Consider the following 18,631-nt stretch of genomic DNA (forward strand, 5'->3'; position numbering starts at 1 on the left):
GATACAGTTTCTGAGGCGAAAAACCAGGCGGGGAAAATGAAATAAAAAAAAGGAACGTGGCGACGAAGGGAAGGCTGGGACCCAATTTACGGTTGGGTGGGGTTCACCGCCACATGAGGAGCCGTGTTGAACTGCGTGAGGAAGGTTGAGAACCGCCATTCTAACTGATCACTTTCTCTCCTCTGGGAGGGGACGTCGAGGAGGCGGGGCCTGGAGAGGAAGAGGCGGGGCTTCGCTGGAAGGCGGGGCTAGGAAATCGAACGCCTTCACTTTCGGAATCAGAGAGCTGGCGGAAGGAGCGATTCCCTTCGGAGTGGGAAAAACCGGAAGTAAGTAGAGGCTGCTGGGACGGAGCGGCAGCCGGGGAGGGTCTCGTTCTGGTCCTCGTGAGGGGAGGCCTGGGCCTGGGCCTCTCCTGCGGTGAGGGGGACGCAGCCGTGACCCGCCTCTCTTTCTTCCCTGCAGGAGGACGGAGGAGCCCGGCGAGGGAGGGAAGGAAGGAAGCGCCGCCCCAGAGGAGGAGGAGAGCGGGCCCCGCTGAGCAGCCCCGGGAGACGGCGAGGAAAGGCCGGGAGTCTCTGGAGCTGCAGGAGGGATGAGCCCAGGGGGACCCCGGGAAAGGCGGCTGCCTGGAGGGCGATGCGGGAAGGAGGAAACGGGCGGAGACCCCGAGACAGGCTTGGAGGGCGGAGGGTCCTTCGGAAGACCCCGGAATCCCCAAAGGATCCAGCAGGAAGAAGAGAAATATCAGTGCCCGGAATGTGAAAAATCCTTCAAGAGAAATGAGAATCTTCGAAAGCATCTAAAGGTCCATTCAGGAGAAAAACCTCATAAATGCCTGGAGTGTGGAAAGAGCTTCAGTGAGAGGAGCAGCCTTTATGCACATCAAAGGATCCACACAGGAGAAAAACCTCATAAATGTCTGGAGTGTGGAAAGAGCTTCAGTCGGAGGAGCCACCTTTATGCACATCAAAGGATCCACACAGGAGAAAAACCTCATAAATGCCTGGAGTGTGGAAAGAGCTTCAGTCAGAGGAGTCACCTTTATAAACATCAAAGGATCCACACAGGAGAAAAACCTCATAAATGCCTGGAGTGTGGAAGGAGTTTCAGTCAGAGAAGCAACCTTTATAAACATCAAAGCATCCACACAGGAGGAAAACCTCATAAATGCCTGGAGTGTGGAAATAGCTTCAGTCAGAGTAGCACCCTTTATAGACATCAAAGGATCCACACAGGAGAAAAACCTCATAAATGTCTGGAGTGTGGAAAGAGCTTCAGTGAGAGGAACAACCTTTATGCACATCAAAGGATCCACACAGGAGAAAAACCTCATAAATGCCTGGAGTGTGGAAAGAGCTTCAGTTGGAGGAGCAACCTTGATGCACATCAAAGGATCCACACAGGAGAAAAACCTCATAAATGTCTGGAGTGTGGAAAGAGCTTCAGTGAGAGGAGCAGCCTTAATGCACATCAAAGGATCCACACAGGGGAAAAACCTTCTAAATGCCTGGAGTGTGGAAAGAGCTTCAGTCGGAGGAGCAGCCTTTATGCACATCAAAGGATCCACACAGGAGAAAAATCTCATAAATGCCTGGAGTGTGGAAAGAGCTTCAGTCAGAGTAGCACCCTTTATAGACATCAAAGGATCCACACAGGAGAAAAACCTCATAAATGCCTGGAGTGTGGAAAGAGCTTCAGTGAGAGGAGCAGCCTTAATGCACATCAAAGGATCCACACAGGAGAAAAACCTTCTAAATGCCTGGAGTGTGGAAAGAGCTTCAGTCAGAGTAGCACCCTTTATAGACATCAAAGGATCCACACAGGAGAAAAACCTCATAAATGCCTGGAGTGTGGAAAGAGCTTCAGTGAGAGGAGCAGCCTTAATGCACATCAAAGGATCCACACAGGAGAAAAACCTCATAAATGTCTGGAGTGTGGAAAGAGCTTCAGTCGGAGGAGCAGCCTTTATGCACATCAAAGGATCCATTCAGGAGAAAAACCTCATAAATGCCTGGAGTGTGGAAACATCTTCACTAAGAGTATAACCCTTTATAGACATCAAAGGATCCACACAGAAGAAAAACCTCATAAATGCCTGGAGTGTGGAAAGAGCTTCAGTGAGAGGAGCAGCCTTTATGCACATCAAAGGATCCACACAGGAGAAAAACCTCATAAATGCCTGGAGTGTGGAAAGAGCTTCAGTCAGAGGAGTACCCTTTATACACATCAAAGAATCCACACAGGAGAAAAACCTCAGAAATGCCTGGAGTGTGGAAAGAGCTTCAGTCAGAGGAGTACCCTTTATACACATCAAAGGATCCACACAGGAGAAAAACCTCATAAATGCCTGGAGTGTGGAAAGAGCTTCAGTCAGAGGAGTGACCTTTATGCACATCAAAGGATCCACACAGGAGAAAAACCTCACAAATGCCTGGAGTGTGGAAAGAGCTTCAGTCAGAGGGGCAACCTTTATGCACATCAAAGGATCCACACAGGAGAAAAACCTCATAAATGTCTGGAGTGTGGAAAGAGCTTCAGTGAGAGGAGCAAACTTTATAGACATCACAGGATCCACACAGGAGAAAAACCTCATAAATGTCTGGAGTGTGGAAAGAGCTTCAGTGAGAGGAGCAAACTTTATAGACATCAAAGAATCCACACAGGAGAAAAACCTCATAAATGCCTGGAGTGTGGAAAGAGCTTCAGTCAGAGGAGCAGCCTTTATAAACATCAAGGGATCCACACAGGAGAAAAACCTCACAAATGCCTGGAGTGTGGAAAGAGCTTCAGTCAGAGGGGCAACCTTTATGCACATCAAAGGATCCACACAGGAGAAAAACCTCATAAATGTCTGGAGTGTGGAAAGAGCTTCAGTGAGAGGAGCAAACTTTATAGACATCACAGGATCCACACAGGAGAAAAACCTCATAAATGCCTGGAGTGTGGAAAGAGCTTCAGTCAGAGGGGCAACCTTTATGCACATCAAAGGATCCACACAGGATAAAAACCTCATAAATGTCTGGAGTGTGGAAAGAGCTTCAGTGAGAGGAGCAGCCTTTATAAACATCAAAGGATCCGCACAGGAGAAAAACCTCATAAATGCCTGGAGTGTGGAAAGAGCTTCATTCAGAGGAGTCACCTTTATAAACATCAAAGGATCCACACAGGAGAAAAACCTCATAAATGCCTGGAGTATGGAAAGAGCTTCAGTCAAAAGGGAAAGCTTATTCAGCATCAAATAATCCACACTACAGAGAAACTCTACCAATGCCTTGAGTGTGGAAAGAGCTATACTGAGCGTAGAGACCTCCATCAACACCAAATACTTCACAAGGGCGTGGGAGAAGTCACAGAGTGTATCTCGGGAATTGAATTGAGTTATCTATTGAATTTGGCCAATTGTGAATAGACACACTAGGAATTTGTCCCAAGTGCAGAAACTTTCAGTGTCCTTACAAAGGAACAGAATAATGATATCCATGATAATTGTAATTCCAATAAGAGGGTTAAGTAGAGAAGACGTTAAGAAAAATAAATCGTTGCCAAATAAGGGAGTTTCCCAGGCTGATTAATAAGGGACTTTTTCAATTGTACATGCTAGATGTTTCAACTGGCTGCAGTTGTACCTTTTCACAGCAGACTTAGGTGACTCATGATGCCATTTCTCACGTGAATGTTCTGTTTTTAATGCAATGCTCATTTCAATGCTTGTGCTTAACATTGTGGGATGTTACTCTCCACGTGTCTGATGAAATCTGTTTGCTACAATACTCTAATAAATTCCTTTTAAGTGGACATCCCACTTTGTGCTTAATTGGAACAAGTGTGCTGTGCCTGAATTTTGGGCTAATTTGGCCTTCATTTTTGTCGGTGTGAAGGAGTTTCTCCCTGTCATTATTTGATACGCTCTATATAGGTTTTCCAAAAGCCCGTACCATGTAAGACCATCTCCAGACATCTGACACTCTTGTCAGTTGGATCCCCTGAATGGTCCCCTTGTCTTCCAGCAGAAACTGCTACAAGGGACTCTCTTAAGGCCAAGAAAGCTTCATATTCTCCTATCTCACCTCTTCGACCTCCCACCAGGTGCAGTGATTCCGTGTTTCCTAGTTGTCAGGAACGTTAAAGTCCCCTATTTCTATGCTTCCTGTTAATCAGCTAAAAGATTAGCAAAAGGTTCTTCTATTTATTTATTTATTTATTTATTTATTTACTGTGCTTCTAGACCGCCCCCTCTCCCAAAAGGGACTCGGGGCGGTGTACAGTCCATGCAAAGAATACATCAAAATACAATAAATAGAAAATTAAATATGTACAGTTAAATATGGTTCTAGTTCCTCTGATTGGATAATCCGGAGTTTACACCTATCCGGGATCCCCCCCCAGGCAAGGTGGGTGGGGAGGTCTGGGGGGGCAGCCAGGTGAGGGAAAGCCGAAGGGGCCACGGAGGTTTCCGCCCTTTTAATGTCCTTGTTTTGCACTAAAGACCTGAGCTAATCTGATGCTGGAGCCCAGTGAGGCTTAGACCGATGGAGGAAGTTCCCTTCTCAGCTGACACAATAAGAACAAGCCAGCTGGAAGGGACCTTAGAGGTCAACCCTCTGCTCAAGCAGGAGATCTGATCCCAAAGGTGCTTTTTCAGGAGGCAGCTGGATTTTCTTTGCTTTCACTTCTCACCCAAGAAATGTCCTCCGTTAATAGAACAGAACAGAAGGGAATTCTTTATTGGCCAAGTGTGATTGGACACACAAGGAGTTTGTCTTTGGTGCATCACCTCTCATGGTGGACCTGAAGAAAAATAAAAGGCATTCATCAAGATACAACACTTGGTGATAGTCGTCAGTTGCTAATAAGCAATCAAATCATAGTAAGAAACAAACAGAATCATTGTCAAGCCGGCCTCCCTCAGCAACCAAGAAAGAAACCACTTAACTCCATTTTGCAGAATTAAGAGTACTTTTACTGGTTATGAAAAGATAGCAGCTAAGCAAAGCAAGATCTGAGGCAAAAGCGTGCAAAATCATACATATCAATTTGTGACCCAACCCTAACCCTTGGTAACCCCATCTCACAGTCCAATCTGGAGATCCCTTAGGTGTCATGTGAGTTCCATCTCCAAAGAGCATCATCAGGTTGGTATGCAGGACGGTTGGCTTTGGCCACCCCAATCACTATCTCCAGCATGCGCAGTAGACGGTGAGACCAAAACTCCCTTTTTACAATCTCTCCTGTACTTAAATCTTCCCTTCCCAAATACCAGCCCCCCTCCCCGTTTCAATGGCAGCCGAAAGCAATTAGCGAAACAGAGGCTGAATCCGGCCCTCCTTCAGGAAAAGAAGTCATTCCTGCAAGAAAATAAAACAATAGAAAAGATAACATAAGAAATGTACATTCCAATTAGGATCAAGGCTTATCAGGGTACTTAGCGTAGAACTTCTGTACGAGTCTAGGAGCTCTAACATGAGATTTATCAACCCACTCAGCCTGGGAGGGGGTGGAAATGCTTCCAGGATACTAGATATTGAATTCGATTGCTAGGCTTCCTGGAGCCCAAGATTTCTTTAAGCTCAAAATGTTGCTCTCCCTCAATAAGAAGAGGGGCAGGGCGTGCAGGAAGGGGCGCACGAAAAGAAGAAGGGTGCTCTGGCTTCAACAGGTTTACATGAAACACAGGATAAATCCGCTTAAGATGCTTTGGTAACTCCAATCGTACAGAAACAGGATTAATGATTTTCACAATAGGGAAAGGACCGACATACTTTGGCCCCAGTTTCTTTGATTTCCGGGTGGTTTGTAGGAACTTGGTGGACAAAAACACTCGATCTCCTACTTTGTACTCCCTTTGCTTCACCCTCTTCTTGTCAGCCTGTTTCTTGTGCGCCCGGTGAGCAGCCTCCAACGCTCTGCAGGTTATGGGCCAAACTTGGAGAAGCTGGTCACTCCACTCGGAGAAGGACAAAATTTGCGGTTTCTCTCGAGGCAGTTCAGGAATCGGTACAAAGTTCTGTCCAAAGACAACTCTAAAAGGGCTCAAGCCGGTACTGCTGTGCACAGAGTTGTTGTATGCCACCTCAGCATGTGGCAACAGTTCAGCCCAGTTATCTTGCTGATAATTAATGAAACACCGGAGGTACTGTTCCAAAACGGAATTAGTCTGTTCACAAGCCCCGTGAGTCTGAGGATGGTGGGCGGAGCTTAGCCCCTGGGCGGAGCCAATTAACTTCAGAAACTCCTTCCAGAAGAGGGAGGTGGACTGGACCTCCCTATCCGAAATCATGCATTCAGGTACTCCATGCAAGCAGTATGCATGTGAAATAAACAACTTGGCTAACGACTTAGCTGATGGGATTTTGGAACAGGGTACAAAATGAACTTGCTTGGAAAACAGGTCGGTGATAACCCAAATCACGGTATTTCTTAGACTCTCTGGCAATTCGACAATGAAGTCCATCGATATCTCCTTCCATGGGGCCTTAGGGCGGGCCACACCTTGGAGAAGGCCCTGGTGGGCGCTTTGCGGCAGCACAAATGGGACAACTGGCTATGTAGGGCTCAATGTCTTTTTTCAATGAAGGCCACCAAAGTTGCCTCTTAACCAGATGTAGAGTCTTTACAAAACCAAAGTGGCCTGCCATTCTCGAATTGTGTGCTCGTTGAAGAACAATAGCTTTCAGGCTAGTAGGAACATACAATTTAGCCCTTACCCAAACCAGTCCATCTTTCATGCTTGTTTTGTTTGTTTTGTTTGTTTTATTGGATTTATATGCTGCCCTTCTCCCAAAGGACTCAGGGCAGCATACAGCATTAAAAAACACATATTACAAAACTTAAAAGAAAATTAGAAACAATCCAAGAAACAAACCGAATTAATATAACACAAAGATTTTAAAAATTAGATAAAATTAACAGGCCATGCCGGCTTGCTGGAAAAGCCAAGTTTTTAGGACGCTTCGGAAGGACCGGAGGTCGGGGATTATGCGAAGCTCCGGGGGCAGCTCATTCCAGAGGGAAGGCGCTCCCACAGAGAAGGCTCTCCCCCTGGGGGTCACCAGCCGACACTGTCTGGCAGACGGCACCCTGAGGAGGCCAACTCTGTGGGATCGCACTGGACGGTGGGAGGCTACTGGTGGCAGTAGGTGGTCTCGCAGGTACCCTGGGCCTAAGCCATGGAGCGCTTTAAAGGTCATAATTAGTACCTTGAATCGCACCCGGGAAACAACCGGCAACCAGTGCAGGCCGCCTAAAAGGGGTGTAACATGGGAGCAACTAGGTACCCCCATGATAACCCATGTGGCCGCATTCTGGACCAGCTGAAGCCTCTGGGTGCTCTTCAAGGGCAGCCCCATGTAGAGAGCGTTGCAGAAGTCCAGTGAGAAAGGACGAGGGCACGAGTGACTGTGCATAGAGCATCCCGATCCAGGAAGGGACGCAACTGACGTACCAGGCGAACCTGGTAAAAGGCCCCCCTGGTCACAGCCGTCAGGTGTTCTGCTAAACTAAGCCGTGTGTCCAGGAAGACTCCCAGATTGTGGGCCCTTTCTGAGGGTGCTAACATTTCTCCCCCTATCATCAAAGATGGAACAAGATGTACAAATCGGGATGATGGAAACCACAGCCACTCAGTCTTGGAGGGATTGAGCTTGAGCCTGTTCCTCCCCATCCAGATCCGCACAGCCTCCAGGCATCGGGACATCACGTCGAGGGCATTGTTTGGGTGGTTTGGGGTAAAGATGAAAAGTTGGGTATCATCAGCATATTGATGATACCGTACCCCAAAACCACGGATGATCTTGCCCAACAGTTTCATATATATGTTGAACAGGAGGGGTGAGAGAACCGACCCTGGGGCACCCCACAAGTGACAGGCCTTGGGGTTGATCCCTGCCCTCCAGTCAACACGAACTGCGACCGATCCGACAGGTAGGAGGAAAACCACCGTAAAATGGTGCCCCCAACTCCCAACCCCCCGAGTCGTCGCAGTAGGATACCATGGTCGATGGTATCGAAAGCCGCCAAGAGATCTAATAGGACCAGGACAGAGGAGCAGCCCCTGTCCTGGGCCCGCCCGAGATCATCGCCCAACACCAGTGTTCCCCAACCCCCGGGCCGCGGACCGGTGCCGGTCCGTGGATCAATCAGCACCGGGCCGCCCGAGGAACTTCAAATCATTTCACTGTGGCGGGCGGCTGAGGCGCAGAGCATTGCGCCCTCCCAAGCCCGCCCATTGTGTGACAATAGCAAATGAAAATTCGCTATTGTTACACTGATGCTCCTCCTGGTCAATCAGGGAGCGGGTCCTCCCACTTCCTGATTGGCCGAAAGGCAAACCTCATGCCATTGGCCGAGGAGGAGGCGCCACGGGAGGACTGAGGACTCGAGGTCGGAGACGCGGGGACTGAAGAGAAGCTGCCGTAAGATAAGTGCACGGAGGGGGGGGGGACTCAGCACTATCAAACGGAAAGAGAAGCAGCAGTGGTTTTATTAGAATGCCCTCTCATTCACCCAGGCCTATTGCACTTATTTAGGTCAACAACTCCTGGGTCGAATGTGTTTGTGCGGGTTCAGGCATAAGTGCACGGAGGGGGGGGGCGGGGGTTGTCTGCTATTGAGGAGACTCAGCACTATGGCGCGATGATCTCTGTATTGAAAGGGGGAATGCTGGGGCATCTCTGTATTTAAAGGGGCACGCTGGCATCTCTGTATTGAGTGAGTTAAATAAAATAAATCACTTTATATTCATTTTTTGGTGTAGCTGTATTTTATTTTGAAGGCATGTTTAAATACAATTAAATTAAAATTATTAAATCAAAACAAGCGGGCCACGGAAAAATTATCAAACATTTACCGGTCCATGGTGATAAAAAGGTTGGGGAGCACTGCCCAACACGACCAATGCCGTCTCCGTGCTGTACCTGGGCATGAAATCCGACTGAAATGGATGCAGGTAAACAGCTTCATCCAGGTACTGGGGAAGCTGACGTGCTATCACACTCTCGACAACCTTCGCTACAAAGCGAAGGTTGGAGACTGGACGATAGTTGGCTAAAGAAGCTGGGTCCAGGGAAGGCTTCTTAAGGAGGGGCCTCACCACCGCCTCCTTCAAGGCGGTGGGAAAGAACCCCTCTCTCAATGAAGCATTGGTAATCGCCTGGAGCCAGCCTCATGTCACCTCCCGGGAAGCCGAAACTAACCAAGAGGGACACAGGTTCAGCACACAAGTGGCAGCATTGAATCTCCCCATAATCCTGTCCATGCCCTCGGGGGTCACAGGGTTAAACTCATCCCAGATTGTCTCCACAAGATTCATCCCCGTCGACTCGCCGGAATCTACCCAGTCAGAGTCCAAGCTTTTCCGGATCTGAGCAATTTTATCCTTCAGATACTGAACAAATTCTTCAGCCCTGCAAGGGGTCTTTCCCAGTTCCTTGGTTAAGTAAGGAACAGGTCACCCTAAACAGGGCGGCTGGGCAGTTATCTGCGGACGCGATACGAGCGGAAAAATGTTGCCGTTTTGCTGCTTTTATCGCCACTAAGTAGGATTTAATATGAATTCTTACTAGTGTTCGATCAGATTCGGACCGGCTGGCCCTCCAACCACTCTCTAGGCTTCTTTTCTGGCATTTCATCTCCCGGAGCTCCTCGGTAAACCAGGGAGCCACCCGGGATCGACACCGGATCAGAGGCCGCAAAGGCACAACACGATCCAAGGCCCCAGTGGCTGGCCTACCCCAGGCTTCCACTAGGTTTTCGGTCGAGTTGTGAGCAAGGGATTCAGGAAAAGTCCCGATTTCCATCAGGAACCTTTCAGGGTCCATCAGGTGTCTGGGGCGGAACCATCTAGTTAGTTCCACCTCCCTGCGGCGAGGGGTAGCAGTATGGAAGTCAAGCCTGATGAGGAAATGATCAGACCATGACAAGGGTTGAATAGAAATATCCCCTAAATCTAGATCATTCATCCACTGCCCAGAGACAAAAATCAGGTCGAGCGTGTATTCCCCATTATGGGTGGGGTCTTGAATTAACTGAGTTAGGTCCATAGCCGTCATGGAAGCCATGAACTCCCGAGCTGACTCGGATGTCTCACCAATGGAAGGCAGATTGAAATCCCACAGGATCATAAGCCCCCTGTAGGCCAAATGGGAGTACTCTGAATTGAAAACAACCAAGTGGTCAGTTGAAAGCAGTTTTCCATTCACCTCCCTCTTTGATTCTGACTCTATAGTAGGCCTCTCTTAGGTCCAATTTTGTGAAGATCTTTCCTTTACCCAATTGGGCCAACATGGGGACTTTCAAAGTTCTCAGTTACAAGTCCAATTTCTCCACCACTTCTTGGCTAACGATGCAACGTGTGCATCCCGAGTCTAAAAGGGCCAGCATTTTTCTCTGGGCGCCAGTAGAGGGCACTTTAATTTCTACTGGGATGGTCATGGGGCCCCATCAGGAACTTACCAGACGGTCGTAATCCGATTCATTTTAACTTTCCCCCGATGAAGAGGACGGTTCTTCTTCTTCTTTTGGAATGGGAGGGAATTGCACAAAAGGTTCCACCCCGTTCATGGCGGTGTCCATTCTCTTCCCAGGTTGTTTGTCTGGTTCTTTCCCCACCCCCACCCCCCGGCAGGAGGCTTTGGGCCAATCTTGGAGAGGCAATTTGCTGCCCGGTGCCCCGCCTTTCTGCAACGGAAGCAGGTGGTAGATCAGGACTTGCTTGTAGACCAACTTTTTCCTCCTTTCGGAGCTCCTTTGGGGGGTTGGGAGGGGCAGCTTTTTCTTTCTCACTGTTTTCGCGGTACTTGTCTCTGGCTAGGTCGATCTCTACATCAGCTGCCAATTCGTACCAGCGTTGCAAGTTACGGGCCTCCCTCCTGTTTGCACAGTTCTGGTATATATCTTTGTTTAAGCCATCCATAAAACTGTCCATTAAAGCTTCTTCCAACCACTCCTGCATATAAATGGATAATTCACAAAACTCTTGTATGTAATCAGCCACTGGGTTCTTTCCCTGGGTAAGGGTTTTCATTCTGGTTCTGGCCTTCCGCTCCATGAGTGGGTCTTCAAAGCGTTTCCTCAGGGCGGCCATAAAGCTATTATAGTCTCTCAGCAGGGGGGAGTCATTGTTATGCAGGGCAACCATCCATGCCATTGTCTTGTTCTCCAGCGCCATGGTAACAACTCTTACCTTGGCTTCTTCTGTGGGGAGATCCTCTCCGAACTGTTGCATGAAATTCCAGGCTTGGACCAGGAAAAATCCTAGTTCCTTTGGGTTACCTCCAAATTTTACACCAAGTGGAGGAACTTTTGCCATCCGGCGTCTGCGGGTGGCCCCTACTCCTCTTGGAAGGGCTCTTGCGTCTGCTGCTGCTGCCGCCGCCAGGGCTTCCCCATCCTGATGAGCTCCACTGTCTCCCCCCAGGGGCCCCCTTGGGCGGAACAGGACTTCTGCAGTTCTCTCCTCTAGGTCTGGGAGATCCACTTCTCTTTCGGGACCGCTCTCACGTAAACATCGCCACTCCCAAGCCTCTGGAAAGAGTTTCATAGCCTGGGACATCATAAGGTTCTCCTCATCAGCATCCTGTCAGGCAGCTGCTGGCCACCGATGTCGCCTTGTGGTAACTCCAGCTGTTCTGCCTGTTCGGCCTGTTGCATGGAGACTGCGGCTGCATCTTTTCCTGACTTGGCTATGTAGGTTGTGCAAACCCAACTCTTGGGGGGCATTGAGCGTGGATTAGCAGTGGGATTCAAATGTTTTTTACTACTGGTTCTGTGGGCGTGGCTTGGTGGGCGTGGTATGGCTTGATGGGTGTGGCTTGGTGGGCGTGGCAGGGGAAGGTTACTGCAAAATCCCCTCCCCATCAGCTGGGACTGGGGAGGCAGAGAATAGATGGGGGCGTGGCCAGCCAGAGGTGATATTTGCTTGTTCTCTGAACTACTCAAAATTTCCACTTCCGGTTCTCTAGAATTGGTCAGAACCTGCTGAATGCCACCTCTGGCTTGGATTCTTTGTCATCTCACAGAATCCTAGTCACCTTAGGCCATTGTCTCTCAAGCTGGGCCACTTGAAGATGGGAGGACTTCAACTCCCAGAATTCCCCAGTCAGCATGCCTTCAAATGGGTGGGGGAATTCTGGGAGTTGAAGTCCTCCCATCTTTGTGGCCAAGCTTGAGAAACACTCCGTTAGGACACAACAAGCTGGAATATTGTGACATTAGGCACAACTCCACAAAGGGCACGGGCTACCAGGCTGAGCTACTGGCAACCTTCCACTCCAGTTCCATCCAGGTACCTGTACCTGTTGAGCTGCTGCCAAACTCCAGGAAGCGGCAGAAAGATTTAAACTCCCAGGATTCCCTCTGAACGTTTTGAGAAATGCCAGAATAAAGGAATTAAGGAACTTCATGATGCTTCCCTTCCCTTTTCCGTTCCCTGTTTGTGCCCATCTCCTGCGTTGGCCGGATTTCTTCGGAGCATCGGACGTTTCCTCCAAAAAGGAAGACAATCTTCCTGTCACCACAAACCTCCGGGATTTATTTTATTTTTATTTGTCGAATGTATTACCCACCCATCTTACCCCAGGGTAACTCTGGCTATTTTTAGCCTTGGGGGCAGAGAAAGGAGAACTCAGGTGCCCGAAGTAGCTTTCCCTGGATCAAAGGAAGGCTTGTGTAGAGTTGTAGAAGTGAATAAATGGGACATTTGGCCTGGAGCTGCCTGCCAATATTTGGATTTCAGCTCCCATCATCCCAGACAAAGTTGATTCATGATGTTGGTGGAATGGATCAGGAAGGGAGGCCCACGGGTGGGGCACAACTCCCACCCACCCATCACACAGGGCAGGTTGGTAATCAAGGAAGGAGCAGAAGGTTGGAGGTTTTCACAGCTATAGAAAGACGTTTTGGGGTGAAGACTCCTGCCTTGGGCAATGGGGTGGACTAGAAGAACTCCGAGGTCCCTTCCAGCCCTAGATTCTATGATTTTACAAGCTTAGACAGAGGGATGGAGTAGAAGACCTTCAAGGCCCCTTCCATCTCTACAACTCTATGGTTCTATGAACTTGGGCAGGATGCGGGGTGGGGAGTGGACTAGAAAACCTCCAAGGTCCCTTCCAGCCCTAGATTCTATCGTCCCAGTAGTTTGCACAGAAGGGTGAACTAGGAGACCTCGAAGATCCCTTCCATCCCTACAATTCTATGTTTCTATGAACTTGAGCGGGGGGATGGACTAGAAGACCTCCAAGGTCCCCTCCTGCCCTAGATTCTATGCTTCTATGAGGTTGGGCAGAAGTGTGGACTAGAAGACCCCTTCCATCCCTGCAATTCTGTTTCTATGACCTGCTTGAGCAGGGGGGTGGACTAGAAGACCTCCAAGGTCCCTTCCATCCCTACAGTTTAAGAATTTCTTCTGACTGAGCTTCTGCTCCAGATGTGAGAGACTGAGGAGGAAGCAGAACCTTCCACACAGGCAATCCTCAACTTATGACCATTTTTGTCACAACTGTTCACAGTCGTGACAGCACTAAAAAAACTAGACCTGGAGAGTTTTATAACATTTAAATGTTCAATATATTATAATACTAAACTTGGGGAAGTAATGTTAATATGAATGTGAAAGAAAGAAGATGCTTGTGCCCAGACGATCCACTGCATAAGGAAAGATGGAATCTTTCTTTTTGTAATTGGAAAAAAAATCCTTTATAAAAAAAGCAGACCTTACAACCAATATGCTTTTTTGAATTCTTTCTTAATTTCTTTCCTTCTTCTTTCATTCCTTCCTTTCTTCTTTCCTTCCCTTCTTTTCTATTTGGTAAATCTGTGCTTATTTGAATGCAAAATTCTGTGGTTGTTTTTTTCAAGAGACTCCACTGACAATCTCTGCCAAATAGTTTCACTCGCCTGTCAAGATGAAGCTGGAGGACTGCCCTTCCCTTTCCTTGGGGCTGCCCTTGAAGATTGCTCCAATGGGCGAGAAATGAGTGTGTATCTGTGTGTGTTGGTGAACAGGAGCCACTTTAGCCGTGTAAGACCAATTCTAGGCACAGTGTGTTGGTTTCCAGGTTCTTTCAGGGTGAAAATGAGGGGGGAGATTCTGATTTGCAGATCTTTATTGCAGAAAACCCTTCTTTAGGGATCATTTAATGATTGGATTTCTTGGTTTTGCTCTTGAGTTTTCCACAATCAACAAAGTCACAAACATAATATTTCTTCTCTATCCTCTTTTAGCTTTGCCCCTTTTTCAGATTTCTCCTTTACGCTTTCCAAGAAATTATGGCCAGTGAACATTATACATTTGTACTTTTATTTGTGCATTGCATGTTAAAGAAGAATTATTATTCAAGTACATATAAATAAATACCGCAACAGAGCCTGCCATCCAGGTCATAAATTGGAGCAGTCATAAATAGGGTCAGTCCCGTGACCAACCAGAACATTATCGGGGTATTTTAAAGGGCTTTGCTGATGGGTCCCCAGCCAAGTGGGCGGTTTTAGACAGAGCCACGTGGGGCCACGTTTCCCACCTTAGAAAGTATATTTCTCATTTATTGGTCCACAATGTAGAAGTGGTTCGCCTTTGCTTCTTCCAGGCAGACTGGAGATCTCTTTGTGGTCTCCTGTCCCTTCCACAGCCAATTGGGCCCATTTTAATTAGAGGCCAGTTGGCAGCTGCCACTCACGGGCCACGCTTGGCATGGAATGACCGTTCCCAGGATCCCCAACCTCACTTTCTCCTGCCCCCGTTTGGCCGTAGCTAGACTTTGTCCGGAGCTGGGGGGCCGCAGGGTCTCCTCGGCTGGGACAGCCAGCAGCTCCTGTGCCATTGGGGGGCGTGGGGTCTCCTCCGCTGCAGAGCTGGGGGTCCCCGTGGCCAGAGGGCCATGGCCTCCTCAACCGCAGGGGATCCGGTCCAGGGGATCCAGTCCAGAGGACCCACCCAAGCAGAGCAAGTGCATGAGCCTCTCCAGCTCCTCCTCCAGGGCTGGTCTCCCCCCTGCTCAGCTCTAAAGTGAGGAGGGGTCCTTTGTCTCCTTTGGGAGGGGGGGCTGTGGGTGGAAGGATATGGCCAGGCTTAGGGATACGGAAGGCCAGGCTTTTGGGGGACTTCCCAGAATTCCCCAGCCCCCGTGCTTTACAATGGGTGGACTTCAAATCCCAGAATTCCCTAGTCACTCTAATCCTCTCACTGATTCACTTTGTATGTTTGTGTATGTATGCATTGTCACGATGTTAAAAAGTTTGCTAGACATGAACTGACTGGAAACTGACACTCTAGAGATAAACTAAGAATGCTTTATTGCGCAGGTCATAAATGTTATCTGAAAGTGATTTATTGCGCATGCTTCACACATTCCAGAACTATTCCTTTGTTCTTTGTCCGGCTGCCAAGTTGGCAGACGGAGCTTTTATTATCAAAATGTAACAATTTAGTTAACTTTCTGTTTTATTTACTTTTATTATTTTTGTATTAAAGTTTGTTTATTAATTAGAATATACTTCTCAAAGACTTTTATTTTATTTTCTTAACATCTCAATGATATGCTGAAGGGAATCAGCCCGGTCCATAAACCTCATTTTTCATCAGGGTGTTTTTCCCCTGACATGCATGTATGTATGTATGTATGTATGTATGTATGTATGTATGTATGTATATATGTATATGTATATGTATATGTCTATCAGGCTGTGCCTGATTGTCGCAGGAGACGTTTTGTGTGAAGTCCAGCTGCTTTTGCATTGTGTGGGAGTCAGTTGTACAGCCACGCCCACCCTGGTCACATGGCCACCAAGCCACGCCCTCCAAGCCACGCCCACATAACCGGCAGGGGAAAGTTTCGAATGTCACCATTGATGTGTCTACATGCACTTGTCTTTCTGTGTGTGAGTTTGTGTCTCTGTGTTTGTGTCTGTGTTTCTCCAGCCTGGGATCTCATATCCCTGGAGACATGCTAATTTCACTGTAATACTTTTAACCCAAAATAAAGAAATAAATCTGTTTTTCCTTTTATGCAATGCAGGGAATCCCCCTAAAATGCTGGGCTTAACTCTCGGGGGGGGGGGCAGGTGCTGTGAGTGCAGCCGGGGGGGGGGGTCCTGGGCTGGGGGGGGGTCACCTTGGTGTATCCTGTGACTCCATCTCAGGTGGTGGTCAGTTCCTCCTCCCCCTGGGGACTTCCGGGAGACCCTGGGTGTTAATCCCCCCTTCTCTGCCTGCCAGGTGTCCTTACAGCCCCTCCCTGTCTGCCCCCTTCTTTCTGCTCCTCCCCCTGAGTCCCCCCCCCGGCCTCAGTCCTAGGTGATGAAGAGGATGCTCCAAGCACAGAAGCCACCCAGAGGGGTCATTGGGGCACCCAGGAGGCCTCCCCCAGTAGGGACTCCAGCAGGGGCTTCTGGGAGGGCAGCTGCTGCTCCCAGGGGGCTTTGGACCCCGCACCAAAAAGGACCTGTGCAGGAAGAGGAAGATGTGACCTGGAAGGCTTTGGCCAGCCATGATGGTGCTTCGGGCAGCAGGGAGCTGTGCTGGATGGGTGGGGGCTGGATCTTCCCTGACAGTTACAGCCCCTCCTGCCCCCTCCCCCCTCCGTTGTGACATCAGAGATGACCCCCACACAGGTCACTAAGCAGCAGGTGGGCAGACATCCCCTTTCCAGGGAATTTGCCAGGAGATGCCAGCTGGGCTCAGGGGCTCAGACAGTTGGGAGAGGTTGGCACCCACCATTCCCCTAAATGGCAGCCAATTTCATTTAGCGGTCAAGGTAACAGGCCAGAAGTGAGGAGTTCTAGTCTTGCCTTAGCTGTGAGTGTTAGCTGGGCCAATCAGCAGAAGATAGGAACTTCTTGTCCTGCAACAGGTGCGGTGAGTTCTAGTTCTGCAATCTGCACAAAAGTCCGATGTGTGACTTATAATAGCCAATAACCAGGCGACGGTAAGATCTAGTCGACCAAAGGCAAGCTGAGGGATCTGGGGACAATCAGCAAGGGACGGTGAATTCTAGTCCAGCAATAGCAAATCTGACACTTAGGCAAGAAAAAACCCAAAGTACACATATAGAGACTGGGAGAAACCAGGCTTCTTAATAGCAGTGACTGTGAGAGGCATCTTGGAGTCTTAGTGGACAACCAGCTAAATAGGAGCCAGCACTGTGCAGCGGCAGCCAAAAAAGCCAACGCAATCAATCAAGATCAAGGGAGGTACTAATACCACTCTATAAAGCCTTAGTAAGGCCACACCTAGAGCACTGCATCCAGTTTTGGTCCCCAGACTATAAAAAAGAGGTTGAGACTCTGGAAAGAGTGCAGAGAAGAGCAACCAGGATGATGAGGGGACTAGAGGCTCAAACAGATGATGAACAGTTGCAGGAACTGGGCCTGGCTGGTCTAGGGAAGAGGAGGGCCAGGGGAGACAGGAGAGCATCTTCCAGTATTTGAGGAGCTGCCAGAGAGAGGAGGAAGGAGGTCCAGCTATTCTCCAAAGCCCCTGCAGATCCAGACAAGGAATAATGAATGGAAACTGACCAAGGAGAGATTCAACCTAGAAATAAGGAGGAATTTTCTGACAGTGAGAACAATCCACCCACGGAAGAGAAGTTGCCTTCATAAGTTCATAAGTTGTGGGAGCTTCATCATGGGAAGCTTTCAAGAAGAGACTGGGCTGCTATTTGTCAGAAATGGTACAGAGTCTCCTGCTTGGGCAGGGGTTGGACTAGATGACCTGAAGGGCTTTTCTAATGCTGTTAATCTGTTAAATTTGACAAATCGATACCTGGAAAGATCTTGGAAAAGATAAACAAATCGGCAAACACCTTAAAGCAAGTAAAGTTATAACCAGAAGCCAACATGGGTTGGTCAAAAACAGATCAACCGCCCAAAAATGTTATTTTGTTCTTCGACAAAGTGAAGAAATCAGTAGATCAGCAAAGGGCTGTGGACATTGTAAACTTAGATTTCAGAAAAGCTTTTGATAATGTTGATCATAACTTCTTGGTAAGCTAGAAAAATGTGGGATAGCCAGCATCACCACCAGATGGACTTGTAACTGGCTGAACAATCATAGGCAGCATGCAGTCCTCAAAGGGAAATACACTCCCGTGGAGGGACATTTGAATGACTTTGGGTGGTTAACTAAAAGATATTGAAATCTCTTCCTGCATTAGGCATGCACTGTTCTCTTCCTGGAATCCTCATGATAGGTGGCTGATGGACTTTGGACCAATAACCAGGAGGTGGTGAGTTCTACTTCTGATGTAGATTTGATGAATTCTTGACCTAAAAGGTGAGTTCCACTCCTTCAGCCTTCAAAATAGAAAGTTGACTGACGTTTGGGCCAATAACTAAAAGATGGTGACTTCTCTTCCTGGATTAGGCGCGGTTCTCCTCCTGCAATCCTCATGAAAGGTGGCTGATGGATTTTGGACCAATAACCAGGAGGTGGTGAGTTCTAATTGTGATGTAGATTTGATGAATTCTCCTCCTAAAAGGTGAGTTCCACTCCTTCAGCCTTCAGAACAGAAAGTTGAATGACTTTTGGGCGAATAACTAAAAGATGGTGACTTCTCTTCCTGTATTAGGCACAGTTCTCCTTCTGGAATCCTCATGATAGTTGGCGGAGAGACATTGGACCAATAGGTAGGAGACCATG

General features: G+C 48.4%; 1 protein-coding gene across 1 annotated transcript; it reads left to right on the forward strand.

Annotated features, from left to right (window-relative positions):
- Positions 1-3,792, forward strand: LOC309400033 (uncharacterized protein). The gene is made up of 2 exons (XM_081968340.1): positions 1-329; positions 466-3,792. Exon 2 carries the CDS (start codon positions 596-598, stop codon positions 3,005-3,007), a length of 2,412 nt encoding a protein of 803 aa, XP_081824466.1. The 5' UTR covers positions 1-329; positions 466-595; the 3' UTR covers positions 3,008-3,792.
- The last annotated feature ends 14,839 nt before the right edge of the window (positions 3,793-18,631 follow it).

This window comes from Natrix helvetica (assembly GCF_964273705.1).
Source record: "Natrix helvetica genome assembly, chromosome: 16".
NCBI lineage: Eukaryota > Metazoa > Chordata > Lepidosauria > Squamata > Natricidae > Natrix > Natrix helvetica.